This window comes from Lepidochelys kempii, chromosome 4, assembly GCF_965140265.1.
Source record: "Lepidochelys kempii isolate rLepKem1 chromosome 4, rLepKem1.hap2, whole genome shotgun sequence".
Classification (NCBI taxonomy): Eukaryota; Metazoa; Chordata; order Testudines; family Cheloniidae; genus Lepidochelys; species Lepidochelys kempii.
In genome coordinates this window covers 91453053-91478209 of record NC_133259.1, presented here as the reverse complement: position 1 = coordinate 91478209, position 25157 = coordinate 91453053, and the positions used below count along the sequence as shown (strand labels likewise).

General features: G+C 39.3%; 1 protein-coding gene across 1 annotated transcript in view; it reads right to left on the bottom strand.

The window, feature by feature from the left end:
* Positions 1–25157, bottom strand: part of CORIN (corin, serine peptidase) — a 319432-nt gene that overhangs the window by 248317 nt on the left and 45958 nt on the right. Inside the window, exons 2-3 of the mRNA XM_073342123.1 lie at positions 19305–19446; positions 6641–7093 (exon numbers count right to left, since the gene is read on the bottom strand). Of these exons, the coding sequence (XP_073198224.1) occupies positions 6641–7093; positions 19305–19446 (595 nt within the window). The remainder of the gene's footprint in view (positions 1–6640; positions 7094–19304; positions 19447–25157) is intronic.

The following is a 25157-nucleotide window of genomic DNA, read 5'->3' as shown; positions in this document are numbered from 1 at the left end:
TTGCTGGTCTGCCTGGTTTATTTCAGCTTCTAAAACATAGAACAACACGAGGGGGCTCACAAACTATTTAAAGGGGTACTATTCTATTCCTATACATTACAGAAATTCAAAGATCTGAAAGTATAGGAATACACAGTTCAGATTGCCCAAACCAATTTTAGTCCTGCTCCTGCATTAATCATAGAATCATAGACTTTAAGGTCAGAAGGGACCATTATGATCATCTAGTCTGACCTCCTGCACAACGCAAGCCACAGAATCTCACCCACCCACTCCTGTAACAAACCCCTAACCTATGTCTGAGCTATTGAAGTCCTCAAATCGTGGTTTAAAGACTTCAAGGTGCAGAGAATCCTCCAGCAAATGACCCATGACCCACGCTAAAGAGGAAGGCAAAAAACCCCCACGGCCTCTTCCTATCTGCCCTGGAGGAAAATTCCTTCCCGACCCCAAATATGGTGATCAGCTAAACCCTGAGCATGTGGGCAAGACTTACCAGCCAGACACCCAGGAAAAAATTCTCTGTAGTAACTCAGATCCCACCCCCTCTAACTTCCCATCACAGGCCATTGGGCATATCTTACCGCTAATAGTCCAAGATCAATAAATTGCCGAAATTAGTCTAACCCATCATATAATCCCTTCCATAAATTTATCAAGCTTAGTTTTGAAGCCAGATATGTCTTTTGCCCCCACTGCTTCCCTTGGAAGGTGGTTACAGAACTTCACTCCTCTGATGGTTAGAAACCTTCATCTAATTTCAAGTCTAAACTTCCTGATGGCCAGTTTATATCCATTTGTTCTTGTGTCCACATTGGTACTGAGCTTAAATAATTCTTCTCCCTCCATGGTATTTATCCCTCTGATATATTTAGAGAGAGCAATCATATCTCCTCTCAGCCTTCTTTTGGTTAGGCTAAACAAGCCATTAATGCCCTGAGGGGGAAAAAAATCCCACACTTTGAAAGAAACACCCGTATCCATCTATATACAGGTTCATCTCATGACTTACCACAAAAATTTAAAATGCTTTACTTTACACTAGTAACTGACAGTCCACGTCACCACACAGGTGTAGCAGTTGGGCCACGTAATCCATCATCTGTCTCCCTCATATAACCAATGAAATGCAAATTAGCCGTACAGTAAGGTTGATGATTGGTTACCTTTGATATCACAGTGATCTAGGATACATGCCTTCCTGTCACATGAATATAATTTGTAAAGTCAAAATGGCTGAGACTTTAAATATTGGATGGTAACAAATCACAAACCCCTGTGATGATTGAACTTGGAGATATTCTGACTAAAAAGAGCTCTCGACCATACTTGTAGCTGTTTCCATCACTTCACACTGATTCAACAGACAGAGTGATACACAGAGTGACAAATCCTGGAATCTTATTATATAGATTAGCCAGACTCCATATTTCCAGTTAATTCAGGTATCCCAAATTTGAGGATTAGGCCACAAAGATATTGCTGAGCCCAGGCATTTCAATACATTTACACACTGTCTTGTGCAAGAAACTGCTGAATTGGAATTCATTTGCAAATTGGATACTATTAATTTAGGCTTAAATAGAGACTTGGAGTGGCTAAGTCATTATGCAAGGTAGCCTGTTTCCTCTTGTTTTTTCCTACCCCCCCCCCCCAGATGTTCTGGTTTAACTTGGATTTTAACTTGAAGAGTGGTCAGTTTGGATGAGCTATTACCAGCAGGAGAGTGAGTTTGTGTGTGTATGGGGGTGGGGGGGATGTGAGAACCTGGATTTATGCAGGAAATAGCCCAGCTTAATTGTCATGCACATTGTGTAAAGAGTTATCACTTTGGATGGGCTATCACCAGCAGGAGAGTGAATTTGTGTGGGGGGGTGGAGGGTGAGAAAACCTGGATTTGTGCTGGAAATCACTTTAGATAAGCTATTACCAGCAGGACAGTGGGGTGGGGATAGGTATTGTTTCATATTCTCTGTGTATATATAAAGCCTGCTGCAGTTTCCACGATATGCATCTGAAGAAGTGAGCTGTAGCTCACGAAAGCTTATGCTCTAATAAATTGGTTAGTCTCTAAGGTGCCACAAGTCCTCCTTTTCTTTTTGCGAATACAGACTAACACGGCTGTTACTCTGAAACATGATATATACTGTATCTATCCAATCAATGAAAATTAATCATGAAGACATCATGACCCAGAAAAGAAATAACCAGCTCCTGTAATATATCTTTAAAAGGTAATGTTCAAGGACAAGGAAGAGCAAAACTATGATTTTGCTCTATGTTAAATTAGAAGCTGCTATGTTTGAAGTTTGTTTTTGGTTTGTTTGTTTTGTTGCTAAACTGTCAATAATGGCATTTGTAAGAAATATCTCATTCCAAATCTGTAATGGCCCAGTATATTTCTATGCTTTTGATCAGTGCAGAGACATAGTAGCAAAATAAAGTAAATCAGTAAAATGGCCCATAGGATGCAAGTGTGGGCATGCACATGTGTGTTTTCAATTGTGGGAAGAGAAGACTAGCAATTGGAGAACATATTACATCCAGAAAGTAATCAGGATCTCAGACAGTGTGTTACAGAAGCTCTGTGTCCTTCAGATTACCTGTGAAACAACCTGTCACGGGTTACAGAAACCCCACAGTAGCACAGAAGGGGCTAAGGAGTTGCTTTGGGCTGAAGTGGCCCTGCCCCTCTACACCTTCAAATCATGCCAGTATTGTAGAAGGAGTTAAAATGAGGGAACTCCACTCTGATGGGGGCAACCCTGGGGAGGGAACAGGCTGTTGAGCTTCTCCAGCCCTGAAGAACGGGCTGACAGCCAGTAGAGCCTCTGCCCTCACAGAACTAACAAAGAGAAAAAAGACTGATACTTGTGCTGAACTCTGAAGTGAACTAGAAAAGGAGTACTTGTGGCACCTTATCATGCTCAAATAAATTGGTTAGTCTCCAAGGTGCCACAAGTACTCCTTTTCTTTTTGCGAATACAGACTAACACGGCTGTTACTCTGAAATCTGAAGTGAACTGTGATACACCCAGGGCCCTCTGCAATAAGAGAGGCCCATATCCTGATGGCAGCTGCCTACAGATTTTTCCCCCTTGCTTTTCCTTCATACCTTTATTTAACCCTGTTAGCTGACTGTGGGCTGTTTTGTTGTTTCACCTTGGAGCCTGAGAGGGGAAGAAACAGCCAAGAGGTCTTGGAAAGAGGGTTGAGAGCCAGCCCACTAGAACAGGGGCAGGCAAACTTTTTGGTCCAAGGCCACATCTGAGTTTGGAAATTGTATGGCGGGCCATGAATGCTCACAAATTTGGGGTTGGGGTGTGGGAGGGGGTGAGGGCTCTGGCTGGGGGTGCGGGCGCTGGGGTGGGGCTGGGGATGAGGGGTTTGGAATACAGGAGGGTTCTCCAGGCTCGGACTGAGGGGTTCGGAGGGCAGGAGAGGGATCAGGGCTGGAGCAGGGGGTTGGGGCGTGGAAGGGGGACGGGGTGCAGGCTCTGGGCGGTGCTTACCTCAAGCAGCTCCCAAAAGCAGCGGCATGTCCCCTTTCCAGCTCCTACGCGGAGGCACAACCAGGCAGCTCTGCGCGCTGCCCCATCTGTAGGCGCTGCCCCTGCAGCTCCCAGAAGCAGCGTCATGTTCCCCTCTCCGACTCCTACACGGAGGCATGGCCAGGCAGCTTTGCATGCTGCCCCATCCGCAGTCACCGCCCCTTCAGCTCCCACTGGCCGTGGTTCCCAGCTAATCGGAGCTGTGGGGATGGTGCTTGGGGCAAAGAGGCAGCATGCAGAACCACCTGGCTGCCCTTACATGTAGGAGCCGAAGGAAGGACATGCTACTGCTTCCGGGAGCCACGGCACATGTGGAGCAGGGCAAGCCCCCAACCCCGCTCCCCGGCAAGAGCTCGAGGGCTGGTTTAGAATAGCAGATGGGCCAAATGTGGCCCGTAGTTTGCCCACCCTTGCACTAGAAAGACACACCTCTATACACCTACTGGGGTAGGAGTAATTGGACTCACACATATGTGCTCCCCACTTAGTTCCTAAAGGAGGAGCTCTACCACAGATTCATGACACAACCACTATCCATACAACAGAAAAGAATCTGCATCATCTCCTCTCTACAGCAAGTTAGCCCTGGGAAAAGTTAAGCAAATAGGCCACAAGAATGATTTGTGAGTGACAGTTGTGACAGATATGACAATTTCCTACAATATCCTTGAGAAACCTTCTTGAATTAAGTTTAAGTATCTTTGGGGTCCATTGTTCTAAGTGCAAAGGTTATGTACTATTGTGACTTGGGATTGATGTAACCTCTCTAGAGGGGTAGATGTGATGTAAAGCCTGGATGATCAAAAGACTATAGTGAACAATTTGCTAGTCTGTTTGCCATGAATAGAATGGATTTGAGGGACAATATGTGTGAAGTGGATTTGCTGGGAAATACCTAAGGAGAGGTTAATGCAAATTCCCAAACTCTTTATGCAAGAATTGTGCCTTTTGAAGCTATGCCTTGAGGAGAGGGTCTTTGTCTGCTGATCACCTGTAATATGAGTCCAAAATCAAAGGCCCAAGCACTATAAAGCAAATGGTTGCTCTGGTCCTGAATCTGAGACATTTATGAAATTATGACCATGGGGAAAACCCCAGTTGTGCATTTTGAAGGACTGACACCAACCAGAGCCAGAGGCTGAAGTTGGGGTGACCCGCATGTAGGTTCTTTTATTGTTTTAATAAGTTTTCTCTACAATGCTTTCACCTCAAGAATAAATGTGTTTGATTATAAAGAGCTACGTGCTCACTTGTAACTGCTGATAGTTACAGCTGTTCATAGCCCTGGGAAAGAAAGCAAAGTTTAGACTCTGTCCCATTTACTCTGGCTTGATGGAGACATCACAGTGTAGGCAGGGAACTGTGCAGGCTGCCAAAAACCCAGTCAGGAGGGAGAAAGATGCTGATCTCCACCCAAGAGAGGTGACAGGTCCAGGTGGTCTAGATAATACTTAGTCCTATCATGAGTGCAGAGGACTGGACTAGATGAACTCTTTAGGTCCCTTTCAGTCCTATGATTCTATGAGAGCAGAGGAGCCAGGAGCCTAGAGTGGGTGCCCTTGGTGGACCACGAGGGGGGAAATATAGGTGCATTTGCTCTGAACTGTGACAACAGTGTGTAATATATTCCTAAAACTTACTCAAGAAGAAAAATAAGAGCTCCCAGCCATCCACCCCTTTCCATAGGAGAGGTTACTACAACCATCTTTTTCAGAAGCTTTCCCTGTTTTTATGTCATTGTAGGAGGAAAAGGGAAATAGGATTTGAAAATGTCTCTTTGGATTTAGCAAGGGTTTATCCTCTGTTGTGCTGAAGAAGAGAAAAGCAGATAAAGGAGCCCTCAGTGCTGAAGATATAAATTGTATCTCACATGAAAATTTTACACTAAAGGTTTTCTGATGTGACATTCTAAAATCACATCAGCTCAGCTTGAATAATACAACAATGATTAAAAATTTCAGATAAATCAGTATCGGATGTTACTGCTTAACGAGCCACAATGCCTGGCACCAGAGTACGGTACACATCATTCTCCTCAAAATAACCAGTAGTATAGATCTTTCTGAAGCAGTTACAACCATGAGACACTGTCTCTCTATTCCCACTACAGAAGTTCTCAAAAATACCATGGCATTACTAAAAGACTGCCATTCTCACATCATTCTGGTTATCATTTCATCTCTGATGAAATATGATAGCTGATTTATTCCAGTTCTGTGAAGATACCTTTGTGGTATCAGGTGATCAATAGCAAGGCAGTGGTATCAAAGTAAAAGGAAGCATTCAATGTCAGTTTAATACTGTACCACTGTGTTTTAGAAAACTATGCAGAAATGATACCTTGGAGTCCCTCCCCTAACCCGCCAAACTCTGCTAATAAAATTACCATAACGTTACGGTATTGCACCAGTAGCTGCTGTCATAATGGTAAAACCTGACCACCATTATCTTCAGTATTATTTTTTGTTGTTTATTTCTTTAGAGTCCCCACAAATGTGATAGGTTCTTTACAAATACATATTCTATTAGCTTCAAATTGAGCAGGTATTTGTCCAATAAGATACGAAAAAATGTAACCTTAACATTAGGGCCCCCATTCTGCACTGTGCCTAATTTTAAGCATGTGAGTAGGCCTATTGACTTCAATGCAACTACTTATGCACTTAAAGTTAAACATGTTTTTAATCCATCTTACTGAATGGGGGCCTAAACTGACTTTCAAAATCACTGAAATATGAAAGAACTCAGTCTAAAACACGGGGTTAAAATCTGCAATAACTCACTTTCAGACAAGATAAACATGCATAGTTGTCACAATATGCAATATGTAACCAACCAAACAGCAGTCTCAGTAAGAGTTACTTAACCATAAAGGAGATTCATGTCTCTTCCTCATCAGGGCTGACTATGTATTCTGATAAATTGATTCCTTAAGATACAGAACCTGCATGTTGAAAACTATCTAGAACTGACTTCTATTCCTGAGAATTCATGGGTTTGGAAAGTATTCCAATCACAATACCACCTGTATATTTTTTGTACTTTTTGTGTCATAATTAGTTATAGAGTCAAATAAAATATCATCTTACTTTTTTTCAGATTCATTTCTTGTACAGCAGCTGGATGGATAGAACTTAACGTAGGTAGAGAGGATATCCTGTCTGTGATCTTGATGGATGTATCTGTGGACCAAAGAGTTTTCTCCTCTGTACTGGAAAATGACCATGTATTGTCTCCAGGGGCTCTGGTCAAAATACCAACATCTGTAGTCGTGCGGTTAAGTGGTGGGGCTGGTGTAGTAGGAGCCAAGGAATCTTCCTGTAAGCCCTGCCTGAACATACTTAAGTTTTTGTGCATTTGATCAACATGAGATAAAGGACTTTGGGTCCAGGATGATGGCAGCATTTTGAGATCCACAGTGGGAACCACATCCGAACCATTTTCAACAATATTTGGAAAAGGAATGTCAGATGTTTGAATGTTGCCACCAGCAGCTAGAAGTTCACTCCCATTTGAATAAAAACATGTTTTTTCTAATATACCTGGAAGAGAAAAAAAAATGTTCAACACTTACAATCAACACACTCACCAGGATTATTAGGAAGGACAGAAATTTGACCCAATAGTTTTTGAAGGCTAATACTACTTCTAACACACTAATTGTTAAAATAATGTTGTGACACTGCACCCCATATCCTTCACAGTGATATTATGATAATATGATTGTGACATAATTATAATGTATTTTATGCAAGATCAGTCATGTGAGGGGTCATTGGAAAAGTTATGATTTGCTGACTATGATTATCCTATTTGTATGCATGTATCACTTTTGTATCTGAAGTCATGAATATTGACTATGTATCTGTATTTTCAAATGTAGTTACACCTGGATAACGCCCACTAGACAAGATATTTTCAGTCTAGATAGTGAGTGGGGAAGGGCCCATTCAGGGCAATGGGCCATTAGGGAAAAAAAACAGACCTTAGGAGAAGCTTATTTCCCATCTTGGGTGCCTTTCTGAGAACGCTACAGGCAGCCTCCGAGTAACAGCTGCTATGACCCTACAAGGACATGTGATGAGACCACATGTCTCTGGACTCCGTCTTGGGATGTCAGTATTTTTCCACAGACTGGTCTGGAAACAAAGCTTTGCAAAAGCTATATAAGGCAAGGAGTGACATCATCTGGTCTGTGTTCTTCACTCCTCATAAAAGACGACTCCTGGAAACACCTGAGGAACAAAGACTGAACTGGGGGAAGTGCTGGACCCAGGGTAAAGTGATTTTTAGCCTGTGAATGAAACATCTGGGGATTCCAAACTGTTAAGCAAGTGCAGCTTGCCCCTTAAGAATCTGCAGTCTGCTTGTATCATCTCTTAGGGTGAGACTCTGCTATTCATATCCAATCTATTTAGTATATCAAGCTTAGTTTGCATTTTTTGTTTATTTGCCAAGTAATCTGCTTTGATCTGTTTGCTATCACCTACAATCACTTAAAATCTTTTGTAGTTAATAAACTTGTTTTTGCTTTATCTAAACCAGTGCATTGGAGTGAAGTGTGTGGGAATCATAACTCAGGGGCAAAGGTTGTTGCATATTCCTCTCCACCTTGAGGGACAGAGCTTACGCTGTACAGTTTTTTTATGAGCTTATGCTGTACAGTTCCCTGTGCAGCACAAGACAGCATAATTTTGAGTTTACACTCCAGAGGAGATGCGTGCCTAAGAAGTTGGGAGTTGCCTTAGCTGTAGCCTTCCTATGCAGGGCTTGTCAGAGAGCATGCCTGTAACTGCAGCTGGGTGTGTCCCTACCTGTATGTATGCTGGCGAAAGTGCAGGCTGGAGGGCTTTGCAGCTTGTCACAGCAGTACGGTGTGAGAGGGAGCCCAGGCTGGTGGGTCAGGGGGCTCAGTCTGGTGGGCCAGTTCCAGGTGGCACCCCAGGGAGAACCCACCAGAAATGTATTTTTACTTTTTAAAAGTTTCATAGGTCAGATAGAATAGAACTAAAACCAGAATTTTCAAAAGGGCCACCAAGTAAAATAAAGCCGCAGCCAAATAAAAGCCACAATAAATATATTAATTCATCACCCAACACAAATAAGTAGTCCTCACAAAACACAAACTAAAAACATTTTGGCCTTATCCAGAATGAAGTCACTGGGCTTTTACTTTTTTTTTTTTTAAACTGTGGATTAGAATGGGAGCAGATGTGATGTATAGTTGTTCTAGGGCATCATTTTATTAACAAGACTAGAAATAATTTTCTTTCCATTGCATCACTACTAGTCTACAAATTGCCAGCTGTATCTTTAGAAGGATACTTTACAGCTTCAAATAAGATATTTTAAACATAGTAACATTTAAAATGGAAAGTAGACATTGTTTTCTATGTATAGCATGATGCAATTTAAAGTTAAATGCTAAAAAATAGATTCAAGAATTATTTAGCTTCCTACTCTGGTGCTTAAGAAGATTTCTTTAAAATATATTTATATCTAGATTTCTAGACAATTGATGTACTGTATTTTATTGGTTTAGAGTAAAACAAACATATATTGGGTTTATCTGTATGTTTTTTGACACTTACAAATTATTACTAGATCATAAATCAAAATAGATATACAGCTGCTTCCTAGCTTAACGTTGTGATAACTCAGAAGATGACATGGTTCTATATGCTTCAGAAAATTCAGCCCAAATGATAAAATAGTCTGTGCTTAACCATAGCTGTTTATAAAGGTATTTAATTTGTTGTAGAACATGATGAAGACATATGAATTACATATAGGAATAATTAACTTGCTGAAAATTATTACATTTAAAAATGGGTATGGGCACATTTATCTAATAGCTTTGTTATTTGATCAGGAGTTATATTTAAGGGCTATTTACACAGTGGATAAAAAGCACTATTCTGTACTGTAGTATATGAACTATATGGTAAATAGGAATTATTTTTGCTTCTAGTTAATCATTTAAGGGAGTATAATGACATAAATTTACTTGTAACAGCTAGACAGATAGATATATTCCATTACAAATAATTAAAAGGGAGTTCCTCAGCACATTTCATCAGCTGTTCTTAAACACCCCACAAGTAGAGATCAGTATTATTAATAGCCAACCCTGTTGACTTTTCACCAAATGCTGGAATGTGAGAACACCCAATAGCAAATGTTAAGCTGAAATCTTAATTGTATACAGTTGCTTTTATTGTTCAGGTATGCTACAATTGCTAGGACTGCACTGCCTTTCTGAACACAGACCACCACTCTTTCTTGCTTTGAACTTCCCAAGTTCAAAATGTTTCTACCTCAATAAAGAAAAGCGAGCATGTAATAGCTATGTTTAAGGCTACTGGAACTTGACAGGATTCTACTCCTATCATGAGCTTAAACACTTTCTGGTGTGCATTATTATATAAACAGAAAAGTAAATGCAAAGAATGACTTTTCCTTGAGGGACTAAACATAAATACACCACCACTCTTCTTAATCAACATCTAAAGCAAAAGTGTGGCTTGCTTTAGCCAGGTTAAGATGGGAAGAAGAAACAACCCACAATCTGCAGAGAGCACAAAGATGGCTTAAAACTACTGTAGGCATAAGTTGACCCTAACTCTGAGTCAACTGTAAAAAGTATATAAATGTTCATAAATATCACAATAACCTAGAGGGCACACACACCCCTGATCAAGTTGGCAAGAGAAAATGGGACAAATGCCCATTTTTGCCAAAAAAGGCAGGACGGCTAGGACAAGGCTTAAGAAAGGGACTGTCCAAACCAAAACGGAACATATGGTCACCCTAACTTTGGGGGGAGAAAACAGAAAACAGTATGGAGGCTACTAAGACAAGTGTCAGCCTTATGACTGCCATCACCACTGTCTCCTGGGACTCTGGGCCTTTGTCAGCCTAATCCTGAGATGTCCTGACCAGACCAGGCCACAAAGTGGCACCCAATTGACACTGTCACCTCTGCTGCCTCCAGTTGAATCCCAAACACAATCTGAGATGACATGGGATCAGACTTTAACAGCTCCAGCTCATCTCAACTAATTTCGTCTCTTTTACTCAAAAAGAGTTATTACCATCTTCAATACCATCTAAAAAATACAGTCAAGCCCAGGGTTTTTTCCCCTCTAAAATTCTCTCCAACTAAAAGGAAAAAAATATTGTTAAAATAAAAGCTTAATTTAATGCTTTAAATTTCAAATATTTTAACTGTATTTCCCTCTTTTCTTTATCTTTAAGAAGAAGTTAAAAGCGTTTTTAATAGTGTATTTGCTAAATAGTACTAGGCAGGCTAACGTCTCCATATACTAAACCTCAGAGACCTTATTTAATACAATTTAATTTTAGACAGCAACAAAGTTACCTTAATACCTTTAGCCTATATATTACATCTAAATTAATACAACTCTCTCCACCCCACTCTCTCAGCCCTTTAAAAGTCCTTAGAATAAAATAAATCTTTCAAAGAAGGTAGAAAGGTAGCAAAGAAGGGAAACTAAGAGGCTGGTGTCATTGTGGAGGCAGAGCTATGGCTTTTGGGATATTACCATACTTTCAAACCTTTGGGCATATGCTAAATTTGACCTTAAATTTGAATTTCATAGGTTTCTAGCAGTTGTTTGGTTTTGGTTTTGTATAACTCCAGTGTTCTTATAAGGATTTTAATCCCTAAATTACAGCTACATACCCTTAAACTTTAACCTATTTTTAACAGAAATGGTTTTTTATCTGGGAACAACGTTCCAGAAAGTCTAGCGGAACCAGTTAATTTCAAGGCTCATAAGAAAAGAGCACAATCCCAGATCCTCAAAAGTATTTAGGCACCTAACTCCCACTGATTAGAGATTCCTTGAGGAGCTCCACCATGAGGCTTTAAAACAATATTTTATATATCTCCAAGGTACTTAGAGCTGGGTCTCTGCAACGTCTTAAACAATACACTACAACATGCATTATATAAAAAAGATACACTATGGATTTCATTCATTTACATATGTGTGTTGTATCAAAATACTCTGCAGACATGTGTCTGCATATATAGATATATATAGTAAATCATAACTGCGGCCAAATATCAAAGTTAATAAACGTATCTGTTTTGGATTTGTGTCTCAAACTACATTTGGAGATGACCAGATGATGGAAGCGTATAGCACACTGGCAATCAGTATGTTCAGTATAAAAATGAGAGATATGCGCTAAGCTCATTCAGTTCAGAGCAATACCATGCCAACAATACCATGCCAAACTTTACTGATCATTTTCCAGTTGTTATTTGCTAGTGGAAAATTAATATTTTATTTAAAGATGTGCAACAGACAGTGCTGAGATCTAAAAAAAGATTCACATACTCTAAGCTAGAAGCCAAACAAAGAGGATTAAATGGCAATTTTGGCTATGTGTAGTGAGGGTGACTTCTAGGCCATTCCTACAGCAGGAAAGGTCAGGCTAGTCTAAAAATGTGATCAAACAAAGCAAAGAGCCTAATGAAGAGTATGTAACAGATCAAACAGTTAGAGAGAGAACAAAATATTGGTTTATGATTGGTTAAAAATATTTCTGTAATTAGTTAGCAAATATCTACTGGTACCTCCTCAGCAGGCTCAGCCCGAGGCTCGTCCTATTGCAGATACTGAAACGTATAGGGTTGGAGGTGGAAGGCAATTTGAATACCGGACTTTGATGTTTTGACAATTTGTGGTGGGAGAGTAGGTGTTGGTCAATCCTGCCAGGATAGGCAAACCACTGGATATCACAGCTCATTCTAGTCCTTATCTCAACCAGGAACTGACCCAGCACTGGGCCCTTTGAAATGAGTAGGTAACAGTAATATGCTTAGTGCTTAATTTGGGATATACACTGAGATCACTCATAAACTAAAGCAATCGCAGAATGCAGTGGCTGGTTTACTACTCAGGAGTTTCTTATCAGGAGCACATTACAATTGTCCAAGACCTGCACTCTCTGCAAACAGGCTTCTAGGGTGCATTCAAGGTGTTTGTTATAAGCCTGTAAAGCACTAAATAGTTGTATATTTTACTGTAATGTAAATAGAGCCCAGAGTGCCCCTCTGCAGCCTCAGAGGTGGGGGGCTTTGTCTGGGAAAGAAAAAGCCTTTGCCCCTTTAAGGATTGCTGCATCCCCTCCCTTCCTCATGGGCTTGAAGAGAGGAGGAGGATGGCACTCTGTTGCTGATTGGTAGGACAGAGTGCAACATAAGCCTATTCACTCCCACATACTCAGTGGGGAGGTCTTATAAGCCCTTCTGCCTGCTCAAGGGTGCCATTCTGTGCTAGGAAGAAGAGCTTCCTCCTCCTTCCTCTCTTGAAATTAGAGTAGGATCCAGTGTGGCAGCCTTGCTGTGGGTATTATGCTAATTACCTTTATGGGGCTAGGAAGGAATTTTGCCCTCACTGCCAAAGTGGCCTGGGAGGGGTGCGTTTTTTACCTTCCTCTCAGCAGTGCAGGGACTCGGTGGGGTAGGTTCACTTGTAAAACTCATTTTGTCACAACTGGCACAACTTGGCAGGTGCCCAGTTCAGATTGTTCAGTAAGGGGTCTGTTTCCCTGATCAACTGGAATTGGAAGTGGATTAGGAGAAGGTATCCCCTAAAGAAGGTGGGGCAGAGCTCCTAATGTCTGATACAATGAGGAGACAACCCCATCTTCTCTACCCTCTTATCCCTTATACAAGGGGAGAGTGATAGGGAGCATGAAATGGTGCTGGGACCAATTTATTGGGGTGGGGAGGATGATGGCAGCCATTCAGATTGCAATAGGAGGGATGACCTGCACTGAATGAGTTATTGCCCAGTAGTTCTTAGATGTATTGTTTAATAAAGCTGTGGCCTTGCTAAACCACATTTCTGGTGTCTTGTCTTTCTGCCTGCATTGCCCAAGACAACATAGCATAGGTACCTATTGGGGCTCTTATAAACCTAAATGAATATAACATTGACCTAAAGCCACCACAGCATCTCAGAAATCAGTCTGAAAGTCTGTAACAACGTTAATCAATCCCTTTGCACTGGCCACTGAGTGTTGCTTGATTGGCTCCCCAGCAACACTTTTGCTGAAAACATGTCTCAGCCATCACACTATGTGTGCATGCACTCCGGCTTGCCACATTTATTTTTTGGGTGGCAGAAGTCTCTTGAAGATGGAGAAACCATTCTGCATTAGATACAATGGTGTCATGTTCTGGCAATTTGATTGGGAACTGGGCTCAGAGCTACATGTATTGTTCCAAGCTTCCAGGGAATTCAGTGATGGGGAATTCTTTAAAGGGAATTAGTACATGGAGTGGAGGCTTGCAGATTAGGACACATGGAGGCTGGTTCTGGATACTATCTTCTTGAAATGCTTCCCTGTCCTATTTGCATATGGAGAGACAGATTCAAGAATAAGCAGATAGTTTTCTTGTCCAATGCCACATCCCTCTGCACACTATCTCCCAGGAACAAGTGGCTTGTTCACACTTTTTTGTTAAAGTTCCTAACTCTGAACACCTGTTTATAGCAAATCAGACTGAGTATTGACAATGGCATTGCTGATGTTTTGTCTTGCTTCCAGAAGGTCAAGTTTTAAGCCTCTATGCCAGGAGCTACTGTGGATTCTGAGGTTGTGTTATATTTTGGAAACTTGAGGCCTGATAACACTGAGACTAGGAGGAATATCAGTAGCCCTTAGGGCATGGTGAACATAAAATGTTACGCTCTCTAACGTCTCATTATTCACGGCTCAAGATGGTTTCCTTAAAAAAAAAAAAAAAAAAAAGCAAATTTTCTGCGGCCTTAATTCAGTTATAGCAAGCCATTCCACTATATCTGTGCAGCCAAAAGGCATTTCATTTTGTACCAGTACGGCTAGCTTCCTCAAAAAATGTAGGGGTTTCATATTGTGCACGCTAACCAAAAATGCTCAGTGACTGAGAATCCACCACGACGCTTAGTAAATTGTTCCAATAGTTAATTATTCTCACTGTTAAAAATGTATACCTTATTTCCAGCCTGTACTTGTCTAGCTTCAACTTCTAACCACAGGCTTATGGTATACCTTTTTCTGCTAGATTGAAGAACCCATTATTAAATATTTGTTCCCCACGTACATACTTATTGTCTGTAATCAAGTCACCCCTTTACCTTCTCTTTGTTAAGCTAAATAGATTGAGCTCCTTGCTTCTATCATTGTAAGGCATGTTTTCTAATCCTTTAATCATTCTTGTGGCTCTTCTCTGAACCCTCTCCAATTTATCAACATCCTTCTTGAATTGTGAACACCAGAACTGGACACCATATTCCAGCAGCAGTCGCAATAGGGCCAATCACAGAGGTAAAATAACCTCTCTCCTCCTACTCAAGATTCCCTTTGTTTATGGTAGAGGACCACACAGAAGTAAGTATATAAAAAGTGAAATGCTGTATCTACACAAGATCCTCCAGATCCTATTTCTTGGTCTTTTTTAATAACTGACTGACTTTCAATTATGTTCCAATGAATATCAAATAGTTTTGTTTTCCCTACTAGAGTTTGCTATTGCTAAGCAGCTGTGCCCCATCGAAAAAATTTTTTTATTTAATTCAGAAGTGACTCAATGTTGTTTTAAAAATTATTCAAAAGTGAAGGATAATTAACTTCTCAAGCCAAAAACAGTAGTGAGCGATGTTTTCTAGCCTTTGTAGGAAAAGGTTTATTTTTAAAGCCAGTAATATTTGCTTGATTACTCAAGAAGCAAGGTACCACTCAATGTGAGTAATGATTGTAGAACATGGCCCATAGATTATAAATGCAAGCTTACGTTCAATATGGTCTTCTTGCTTTATATTTAACCTCTTCTAAGGGGCTATTCAAACCATGGCGTCAGTTATTGTTTTTTTTTAAATAATCCAAATGAAATCTACTTTAACTTATTGTATTTCTATCAACTGCTCCTTTTCTTTAAAAGGAAGACAACTCTGTAAGTTTAACACGTACCATATTTTAAAATGTAAGCACATTTGCAAGTAAAATCTGTAATGTCCTAACAAAAAATTTAAAAAAAAAAATAAAAAAGGGGATGTGCCTTTTATAACTATTAAACAAGAGTTAGTTTAGAGATTGCCCCCTGCCACACAGAAATCAGAGAGCTGTTCTAAACTGAGCCTATTCATTTTATTTCTCATTTTTATGACATCTGAAATTTTCAGAATGTCTTCCCTTTCTGCCTCTTTTCCCTCATCACATATCAGCAGACTATGTAGGCTATGATGCACCATAATATGATTTCTCTGTAGCTTGTAACTCCAGACAAATTTAAACTGTATGAAGGGGCCTTAATGGATCATTTTATGAACCTCCACACACTCTAACAACTAGCTCACAACTATGCTTCTGTCAGGAGAGCAAGAAATTAGGGTCCAATCTCATCAGGTGCTGATTATTCTCAATGCCCATCAATATCAAGGGGAGTTGTAAGAGATTAGAACCTTGTAAAATCCACCCCTTTGTTTCCTTCAAAGTTTAATTATTTAGGCAGTCCACAAACTAGCCTATGGCCCTTAAAGAAGGAGGATTCCCAATCCCCACTCTCTCTTTCTCTCCTCTGTGATATGACCCAGCCACTTAATAAAGTAGGAGTGTCAGGTTTGTTCTGAAAGCCAAATTTCCTCAACAGCAGCTGAGATCACTGCTTTCACTTCATATGAGAAGAACAAAGCATCCTCTTGATAGGTTCAGAAATGTGCCATATTTTCTGGCAAGTAAGGGATAGAAGAACAGCCAGAATCAAGAAGCATACGCATATAAAAGAATGCAAAAGCTTTCAGAGAAATATATTCCTTATTTCTGCAGTGAGATTTTAAACTAAGTGTGACTTTTGTGTATGGAGTTTAAAAGCCCCTTGTTATATCTACTTTAACATAATTTTGCCAGATAGTCATATTAATTTGCACCTCCTTGTTCATTACTTACATTGCCTTTTCTTCTCTGCATACAGATTAATAAAATTTCATGGCCCAATTTTTCAAGGGTGACTAGTGATTTGGGGTACCTTACTTTAGACACCATAGAGGGGCCTGATTTTCAGGGAGTGAGTGCTCAGCATTTTCTGAACATCAGCTTTTTAAAGCATCTCAGGTAGGATACCTCAAATCACTAGACTATAGAGCTGTACAGCCCCAGTTGCCTCATACTGGATTCCAGATTTATTTTACATCAGAACTAGGAAGATGAGAACAGCCTATCCAGAAGTCTGCATTAGGATAAGGAGAAAGTCAGAAGGTTGATACATGTATATTTAGCAGGGTGAATGGAAATATTTTATATCAGCTCAATACTATGTGTGCACATATGTGTGTGTGTACCTGCCTTATCTTATGAAAATAATTGAAAACAGCAGCAGTAATAGAACATTTTCCTAAAAGTTTTCAATAAGAAATGAAACTCTTTGCCTGCAAAATGGAGCCAAAATGTTCCCAATTTTCTAATAGACGTAATAACCAAAGTTAAGAAGAGAAAGTTAATTTCAGCAATAGAATGTAAAGTTCCAAATGACACATTGGAATTGTCCATTCATGTTTCAAGCATCTATTATTCTTTCTAGGGCACCAAGGTGTAGTATGTGAGCACAGACTAACAAAGCTTAAAAAGATTTTGTCCTTTCCATTACAAAAAAGCTTTTTTTCATTCCTTAAAAAACACACAAATCTAGAAGTGATGAAAGATATCAGATTTACAGCACTGGAAACTGATCTGATCTGAATTTGAATTAATGACCTGGATGTAGCCTGTTACATTATTCTGACATCACATACACTTTAAGGATGCCCTTAGAATTATCCATTTATTTCTAGACAGCCTGGAAAAGAGGTCTACTTGTGTCATCAGTGTGCTTTAAACTAAAGCTGTTCTAATTGCTCTAGGAAAAAAGAATAATAAATAATAATCAGAATAATCTTAAAGGATGCTGGAGACAGTTTTACTGATTTATGGGTGTCCCATACATTAGACCTAACCAATAACATTGGGTCTGATTCTCCTCACACATATACTAGTTTTACACTAGTGTAATTTCATTGATTTTAGTGGTTTATGCTGGCTAAGTAAGATCAGAATCAGGCCCCTTTTGCCTGAGCATTTTGCAGTACAATTTCAGTATGTATTATGTAGACACTTTCTTCTAAGGAATAGATTGAGTATGACAGAAAAACACACCTACCTTTCTTCATCTACTTTCTCATTTAATAGTGAAAATCTAGGGCAAAGGATATAAAGGATTCAGATGGAATGCTAAACACCAGGAAATGAACTGGGGGTGGGGTATCACGTTTCCTAATTGTCAGACTTATATGATCTTAATCCACTTCAGTCTGTTCTCAGTTTAAAGATAGATCCCAAGACTTAGTTATCAGTCACCACATTCATTAGGTTTTTATTCTGGCCACCCATCCTAAGCACAATGAGAAGACCAGACATTATGGGTCTTGTTGCAGGTCATCCTCCACAGACTGAAATGAATATAAAGATTCAATGTGACTTGAATTTGGCAGAGGCAGAGCTGTCACCTGGATACAGATTCAGTTTTATTTCCAGACATCCTAACTGCTTCAATTATATGGTATTTCTTTAGACTGATTGATTTTTTAATAGGGAAAGAGCTGATAATTTTGTATATTTTACTATCTTTCTGGAACTGGCAAAAAATGCACATTCCTTAGTCTCCCTAAGAGAAGTAAAACGCTGTTTCATAGATACATACTTCAAGTGAAAAAGGCAGGCAGTATCATCCAGCACTGAAATAAGAGACAGCTATGCTGCTAAACCACTGAATGCATTTCAATAAAAAAAAAAATCTTTAAGAGCAAAAAAACCCCCCAAAAGTACACAAGCAACTACAACCCTACAGTACTATACACAACTAAAAGCAAAAAGTTATATAATGTGCTATCTACTTTCTCTCTCATCACAGGTATGATTTAATTGCAGGCACGTCAACTTTGCTGTGAAGGTAACCAAGAACTAGCTTTTTTTAAATTGTTGCTCTCTAATAAATCATTAATGTGTTAATTCCACATCAAATTTGCAATTAATTAATGGACTGAGTAACTAACAAATTAAGTATATCTGCAAATCTATCTTCAGTGAAATATGATTGTGGTTCTGAAATCATGTGTATTTAAAGTTAATAACAAAACACTTATATTTTATTGGTGAAGGAGAGGAGATCTTGTAGCCTGTTCAGAAAGTTTTATTGCTATTTGTACATTAACTTTCTCCTGAAAATAGATATTAGGTTTATAAATTGGTGTGTGTAATGGTAAAGGAGCAATATGTTGTGCCACTTAGAGATATTTAAATATATTTATTTCATACACACACACATATATAAAATATATATATTTAAAAACTTATCAAAAAGTGCTTGTAAGAGTTACTATTGAAAACAATCAATATAATGTATGTCCAAGGCAGCAAGTATATAAAAAATTAATTTTCAGAGACTCAAAAATTGTTTCCCCCAATTACTTTTTAATTATTTTTAAACATAAACAGTCAAAATCAGGTATTCTCTGCAACTGAAGCAGCATAGCAGAACTTGAAAAAAAGCATAATTTACTTAGTTTTATGTGGATGTTCTAAGACATTTGTTTACATTCTACAAGTAGACTACACTGTGAGTTTATAGTGCTTATTTGTATCATCTTGTTAAAATACAACTATATTTCAGCTTCCTTCTCTTTAGTTAAGACTAATACTCACCTACAAAGGTAAGCAGAATCACCAATAGGAGGATGAGAGCACAGATACATGGAATCAGTATTAGTAGCAAAAGTCGAAGGTATTTGGCAGAAGCCAGCTTCTGAGAGCAACCATCCATATTATCTTCATCTGTTCCTAAGACCTGAAACACAGAAGAGTTCAGTTTTATCATTCTGATGTAACTCGGAAACTCCAATGATATATTTTAAGACTAGTGTTATCTGATACACATAACAGCAGTACTGCAGAAATATATGCCATAAATATATTTAGGTCATGAATGAAAGGTAATATAAAAATTTAAACTGGCCTGTCAACAAATAAGCAGTACACATAAGTTACATGTTTAACTCATTCTTCAATGTGTCAGAATGTATAGCTCCACCACCAGCATTTCAGAAACTTGTTTGCTGAACTTTTTAAATGGTTAGGCTGAGTGAACGTCATTGCATTTTGACAGTCATAAAATACATAAAAATTTTAAACAATAGAGGCTAAATTCTGCCCACCTTACCCAGATGTGCAGAAAGTAGTCCATTAAAAAAACAGTTATTAATGGCTGCATAACTGACTCCATCTTTTCAAGGATATATTATTAAGGAATCTGTCAGTCTGTTATAAATCCTGTTTTAAATAATAATACTCAGCTCTTAAGCACCATGATGCTTTTACATCTTCAACACACTTTACAAACTGTAAGTTATTATTCCTCACTGCACACTCTGAAGCTGATAAATATTATTTCCACTTTACAAATGGGGACATGAAGGACTAGGGATCTTAAGTTGAATTTTCTGAACTCAGTGGAACTACTCAATGTGCATAAAGTTAAACATGTGCAAAAGTCTTTGAAGGATCAAGTTTTAGAATGCATGATGTACCCAGAAAAAAAAAGTCCTTATATGCCAGAACTGTATTCAGGCCTATGCTTCAGTCTACTAGAAAAAATACTGTCCTTTTTAAACAGAGACAAAACAAATTATTTACATGTTTAACAGGAAGAGTAGATTTATTGTCATTCAATTTTTGTAAAAGTACATACACAATCCTGGTTTTAAAAAATTTAAAATTCTACACATTTTTTTTTTTTTTTTTTTTTGCTTGAAAGACTCTAGGGTGAACAACATGCATTTGATAAGGTCATAGGATGGTAAAGTTATTAATTTCAGACTTTGTCTCCCCTAAAGCTGACTTATCAGTTGAGTGATATGAGCAATTATCTAAATTCTTTGTCAGGAAAATCTAAGTTAAGTATCCTCACACCTTCTTGTCAACTGTCTAAATGGGCCATCTTGATTATCACTACAAAAGTTTTTTTCTCCTGCTGATAATAGCTCATCTTAACTAATTAGCCTCTCACCGTTTGTATGGCAACTTCCAACTTATCTGTATATATCTATATATATTTTCTTACTATACGTTCCATGCTATGCATCCGATGAAGTGGGCTGTAGCCCACGAAAGCTTATGCTCTAATAAATTTGTTAGTCTCTAAGGTGCTACAAGTACTCATGTTTTTTTTTGTGGATACAGACTAACACAGCTGCTACTCTGAAACCAGTCATACTGAAGTTTGTCCCTTTTGCACTTGATAGAGGGAGACAGTGACAGGACACAAGAGTACAAATGCATCCATTACCATGACAGTATCTTACCCCAAACACATAGAAAGGGACTCTGGGAAGCTGAAATCCATAACCTATGACTGGGATCTTTGCCCACCATATAAATGCCAATGGTTAAGTGTTCTCCCACTGGTAGTTTCTGTTATAAATGCCTTTTTGTGGAGAACAGGATACCAGATTGTCTGACATAAACCAAAGTTTGACTGCTGCTTAAGAAACTGTTTCTTAACACAGAGGTCTTACTTATTTATGTCCTAGGCTTAGCCCTCCCTTTTATGGAGGTGGCTGAGAAGATTGCAGATGACAAGTATCTAGAATAGGATTCTTTGGCATCATCCAATCCATCCAGTCCTAGAATGGCACAAACAATACTGGTGTGCAAGATGGATGCGAGACAACTCCCCATCCAAATAACATAGGAGCTATCATCTGTTTTTGATACGATTGATTATGAGTTGCGGGTGACCAAATTGTATGGACAGGAGGAAATTACCAGGATTTCATGACTGTGGTTCCATTTATTTCTTTTGAACATCACTGGGTAATGTTACTCATCTGCACTGAGAACCCTCCAGTATGGAATCCCACACAGATTTCTTGTGTCACCATTGCTGTTCAAAGTAACATCGAAAACTGATATGGCAGCAGCATAGCCTGAGCTATTAGCAGTAACTCATGATACCCAAATAAGCATTGCTACCTCTTCTTATCACAGTTATTCAGTCTCAGCACAGTTGCATTGTCTGGCTCAGGTTGCAGGTCAAGCTACAGATGATAGAGATATTGCTTTCATGACAAGGAGAGCATTTGAAGCTGTCACTTTGGGGCCAGGGTACTGCTAGCTTTTGATATGGTTTTCCCGAGTGAGTTGACAGGACTCCCAACTTAGAGGCCACAACAAACTGAATATGGAAACCAATGTTTCATCAGTTGCCAGGAGTACTTTTTTAACCCCAAAATATTCAGAAGTTGCAATCTTTTTTCTGGACTAAGACCAGAATCCAGGCTTTTGTGACCTCTCAGCTAAATTACTGCAATGCACTCTTTAGGTTGTATCTACTGCACAGTATGCACAAGATTCTTCACCAATGAGAGTCCATGAGCAGAACTTGCAGTCTAATGTTCAGCAAGTGCACTTCAAAAACTAATCATTTCAGTTTTTAAGTCCCAGGCAAAGCCTATTGAAATCATCCTGGCTCATAACCATTGACGGACACCTAATTCTCCATGAACATGTATTTAGTTCTTTTTTTAATGCTGTTATAGTTTTGGACTTCACAACATCATCCCCTGGCAAAGAGGGAATAGTATTCCAATAGTAATAAAGTCCTTCACTACGGCTATTCCAGGAGATAAAGGACCTTTCATGTATAGCTGACAATGGTGGGAACTATTGCCCAATTGCTAAAAGTAACTGGCAGTCAGTGTAAATGCTGACCCATGGCAGTACCAAAAGCTGAGCTTAAGAATAATGGAGATATAATATCAGACATCATAACAAAGTTTTGTAGTCACGTACAGAACTGAGAAAACAGCCAGCAGTGTAGGACCATCAATTTACTTAACTAATTTTCAATTTTCTTCCTTATGGGGAAAAGGAGATTTAACATTGGTCCTACATGAGATCTTAATTCTTTATTCTGTGCTGTGTGGCATATAAGTGAAAATATGAGAATAGAGTTGCAGCCACCATAGTACAGTTGCCTGAAGAGTCATGTAAGGCGAGACCTAAAACATGTTATGACATACCTGTCATGCCAGTGCAGACATGAACTTCTAAAAGCCCTTCACCATGTGTTCCTCAGTCTCTGTGAGAGACAATTACCCGAGTGCTACTGACATCTTTGTGAGCCATCGTATGCAAGAATCTGTGTACTAGAGATGTATCACAGGAATCAGAAATATTTAAAAGCATGACCAGTAATGGTCAAAATGGTTATAAAGATCTTAAATGTTGATTTAATAGTTTTCGTATCTACCTATTGCTAATACATATTTTAGATATTTTCTTTATTACAATTCAGTTGCTAAAGGCAACCAAAGTACATCCTAACTATTTCACTGACAATCTACTTTCACAGATGTTAATGGGATATTACGGAATTATTAGATATAAATTTGTATCCAGTGACTGCCCAGGAATTGAATGCTGAAGAGATAATTTTATAAAAGACCCTTAATTGCTAGCATAGTGATAACAGCAAAGCAAATATTTATAAAACAACTAAAAAGGACTGTTCTGTTTTTCCTCTTGCAGAAGGAGTTCTTATTACTCAAGCAGAAACACTAGACTAATTTAACATTACCATCAGTGAATCATCAGGAATAAACTCAATAAACTTGTTTTCTTTCAGTTGAGCATCTTTATGTTTTTTATTCACCCACATATATGGAAAATGTGAAATAACTAGAGGTTGTTCTGACAGAGGGCCATTCTCTAACACAAATGAGAAAACTTGAGGATATTGATTAAAAAGACTGGGCCTTTTCAGCTTCGAAAAGAGACAAGTAAGAGGAGGTCAATAAAATAGGTCAATAAAATCATGAATGGTGTGGAGAAAGTGAATAAGGAAATGTTATTTACTCCTCCACATAACACAAGAACCAGGGGGTCACTCAATGAAATTAATAGGCAGCAGGTTTAAAACAAACAAGCAAAAGGAAGTACTTCTTCACATAACACACAGTCAACCTGTGGAACTTATTACCCAGGCATGGTGTGAAGGCCAAAATTATAGCAGGGGTCAAAAAAGAATTAGATAAGTAGATGGAGGATAGGTCCATCAATGGTTATTAGCCAAGATGGCCAAGGATGCAACCCCCATGTTCTGGGTATCCCTAACCTCTGACTTCCAAAAGCTGGGAGTGGATGACAGGGGATGGATCACACAATAATTGCATGTTCTCTTCATTCCATCTGAAGCACCTGGCATTGGCCACTGTCGGAAGACAGAATACTGGACTAGATGGAGGATTGGTCTGAACCAGTATGGCTATTTTTATGTTCTTATGTCCTATAGAGTTAATTATAAAAGCATTCCACTTGCTATATTATAGAATCCCTGACGCCATTATCTTCCCTGCCACCACCCAAACTTTGGGATGGGCCAGAAATTAGAATCATAAGGTCAGAAGGGACTACAAGGGTCATCTAGTCTAACCCCATGCCAATATGCATGATTTGTTGTGGGTAAGCCATCCAAGACAGATGGCTATCCAGCCTCCTTTTGAAAACCTCCAGCAAAGGAGCTTCCACAACCTACCTAGGCAATCTAGTCAATTCATGCACCAAAATTTGTCCTAAAGTAAAACTTTCGACTACTTGACCCTCAGGAATAAATGCCACCCCCATCACAGCAAGGGGTATATATCCAATAGAACCAACAGGGGAAAGACAAACCCTGGAGTCCTGAGAGAAGGGGTCAAGGGAGGGGCAAGCTTGACTGCTCAGGGCTTTCCAACTCAGAATACATGTGACAGGTTTCAGAGTAACAGCCGTGTTAGTCTGTATTCGCAAAAAGAAAAGGAGTACTTGTGGCACCTTAGAGACTAACACTGCACTTAGGACGGAAGAATCCAATGCACCACTACAGACTAGGGACCGAATGGCTAGGCAGCAGTTCTGCAGAAAAGGACCTAGGGGTTACAGTGGACGAGAAGTTGGATATGAACCAACAGTGTGCCCTTGTTGCCAAGAAGGCCAATGGCATTTTGGGATGTATAAGTAGGGGCATTGCAGCAGATCGAGGGACGTGATCGTTCCCCTCTATTCGACATTGGTGAGGCCTCATCTGGAGTACTGTGTCTAGTTTTGGGCCCCACACTACAAGAAGGATGTGGAAAAATTGGAAAGAGTCCAGCGAAGGGCAACAAAAATTATTAGGGGACTGGAACACATGACTTATGAGGAGAGGCTGAGGGAACTGGGGATGTTTAGTCTTCAGAAGAGAAGAATGAGGGGGGATTTGATAGCTGCTTTCAACTACCTGAAAGGGGTGGCTCTAGACTGTTCTCTAGACTCCAAGGAGGATGGCTCTAGACTGTTCTCAGTCGTAGCAGATGACAGAACAAGGAGTAATGGTCTCAAGTTTCAGTGGGGGAGATTTAGGTTGGATATTAGGAAAAACTTTTTCACTAGGAGGGTGGTGAAACACTGGAATGGGTTACCTAGGGAGGTGGTGGAATCTCCTTCCCTAGAAGTTTTTAAGGTCAGGCTTAACAAAGCCCT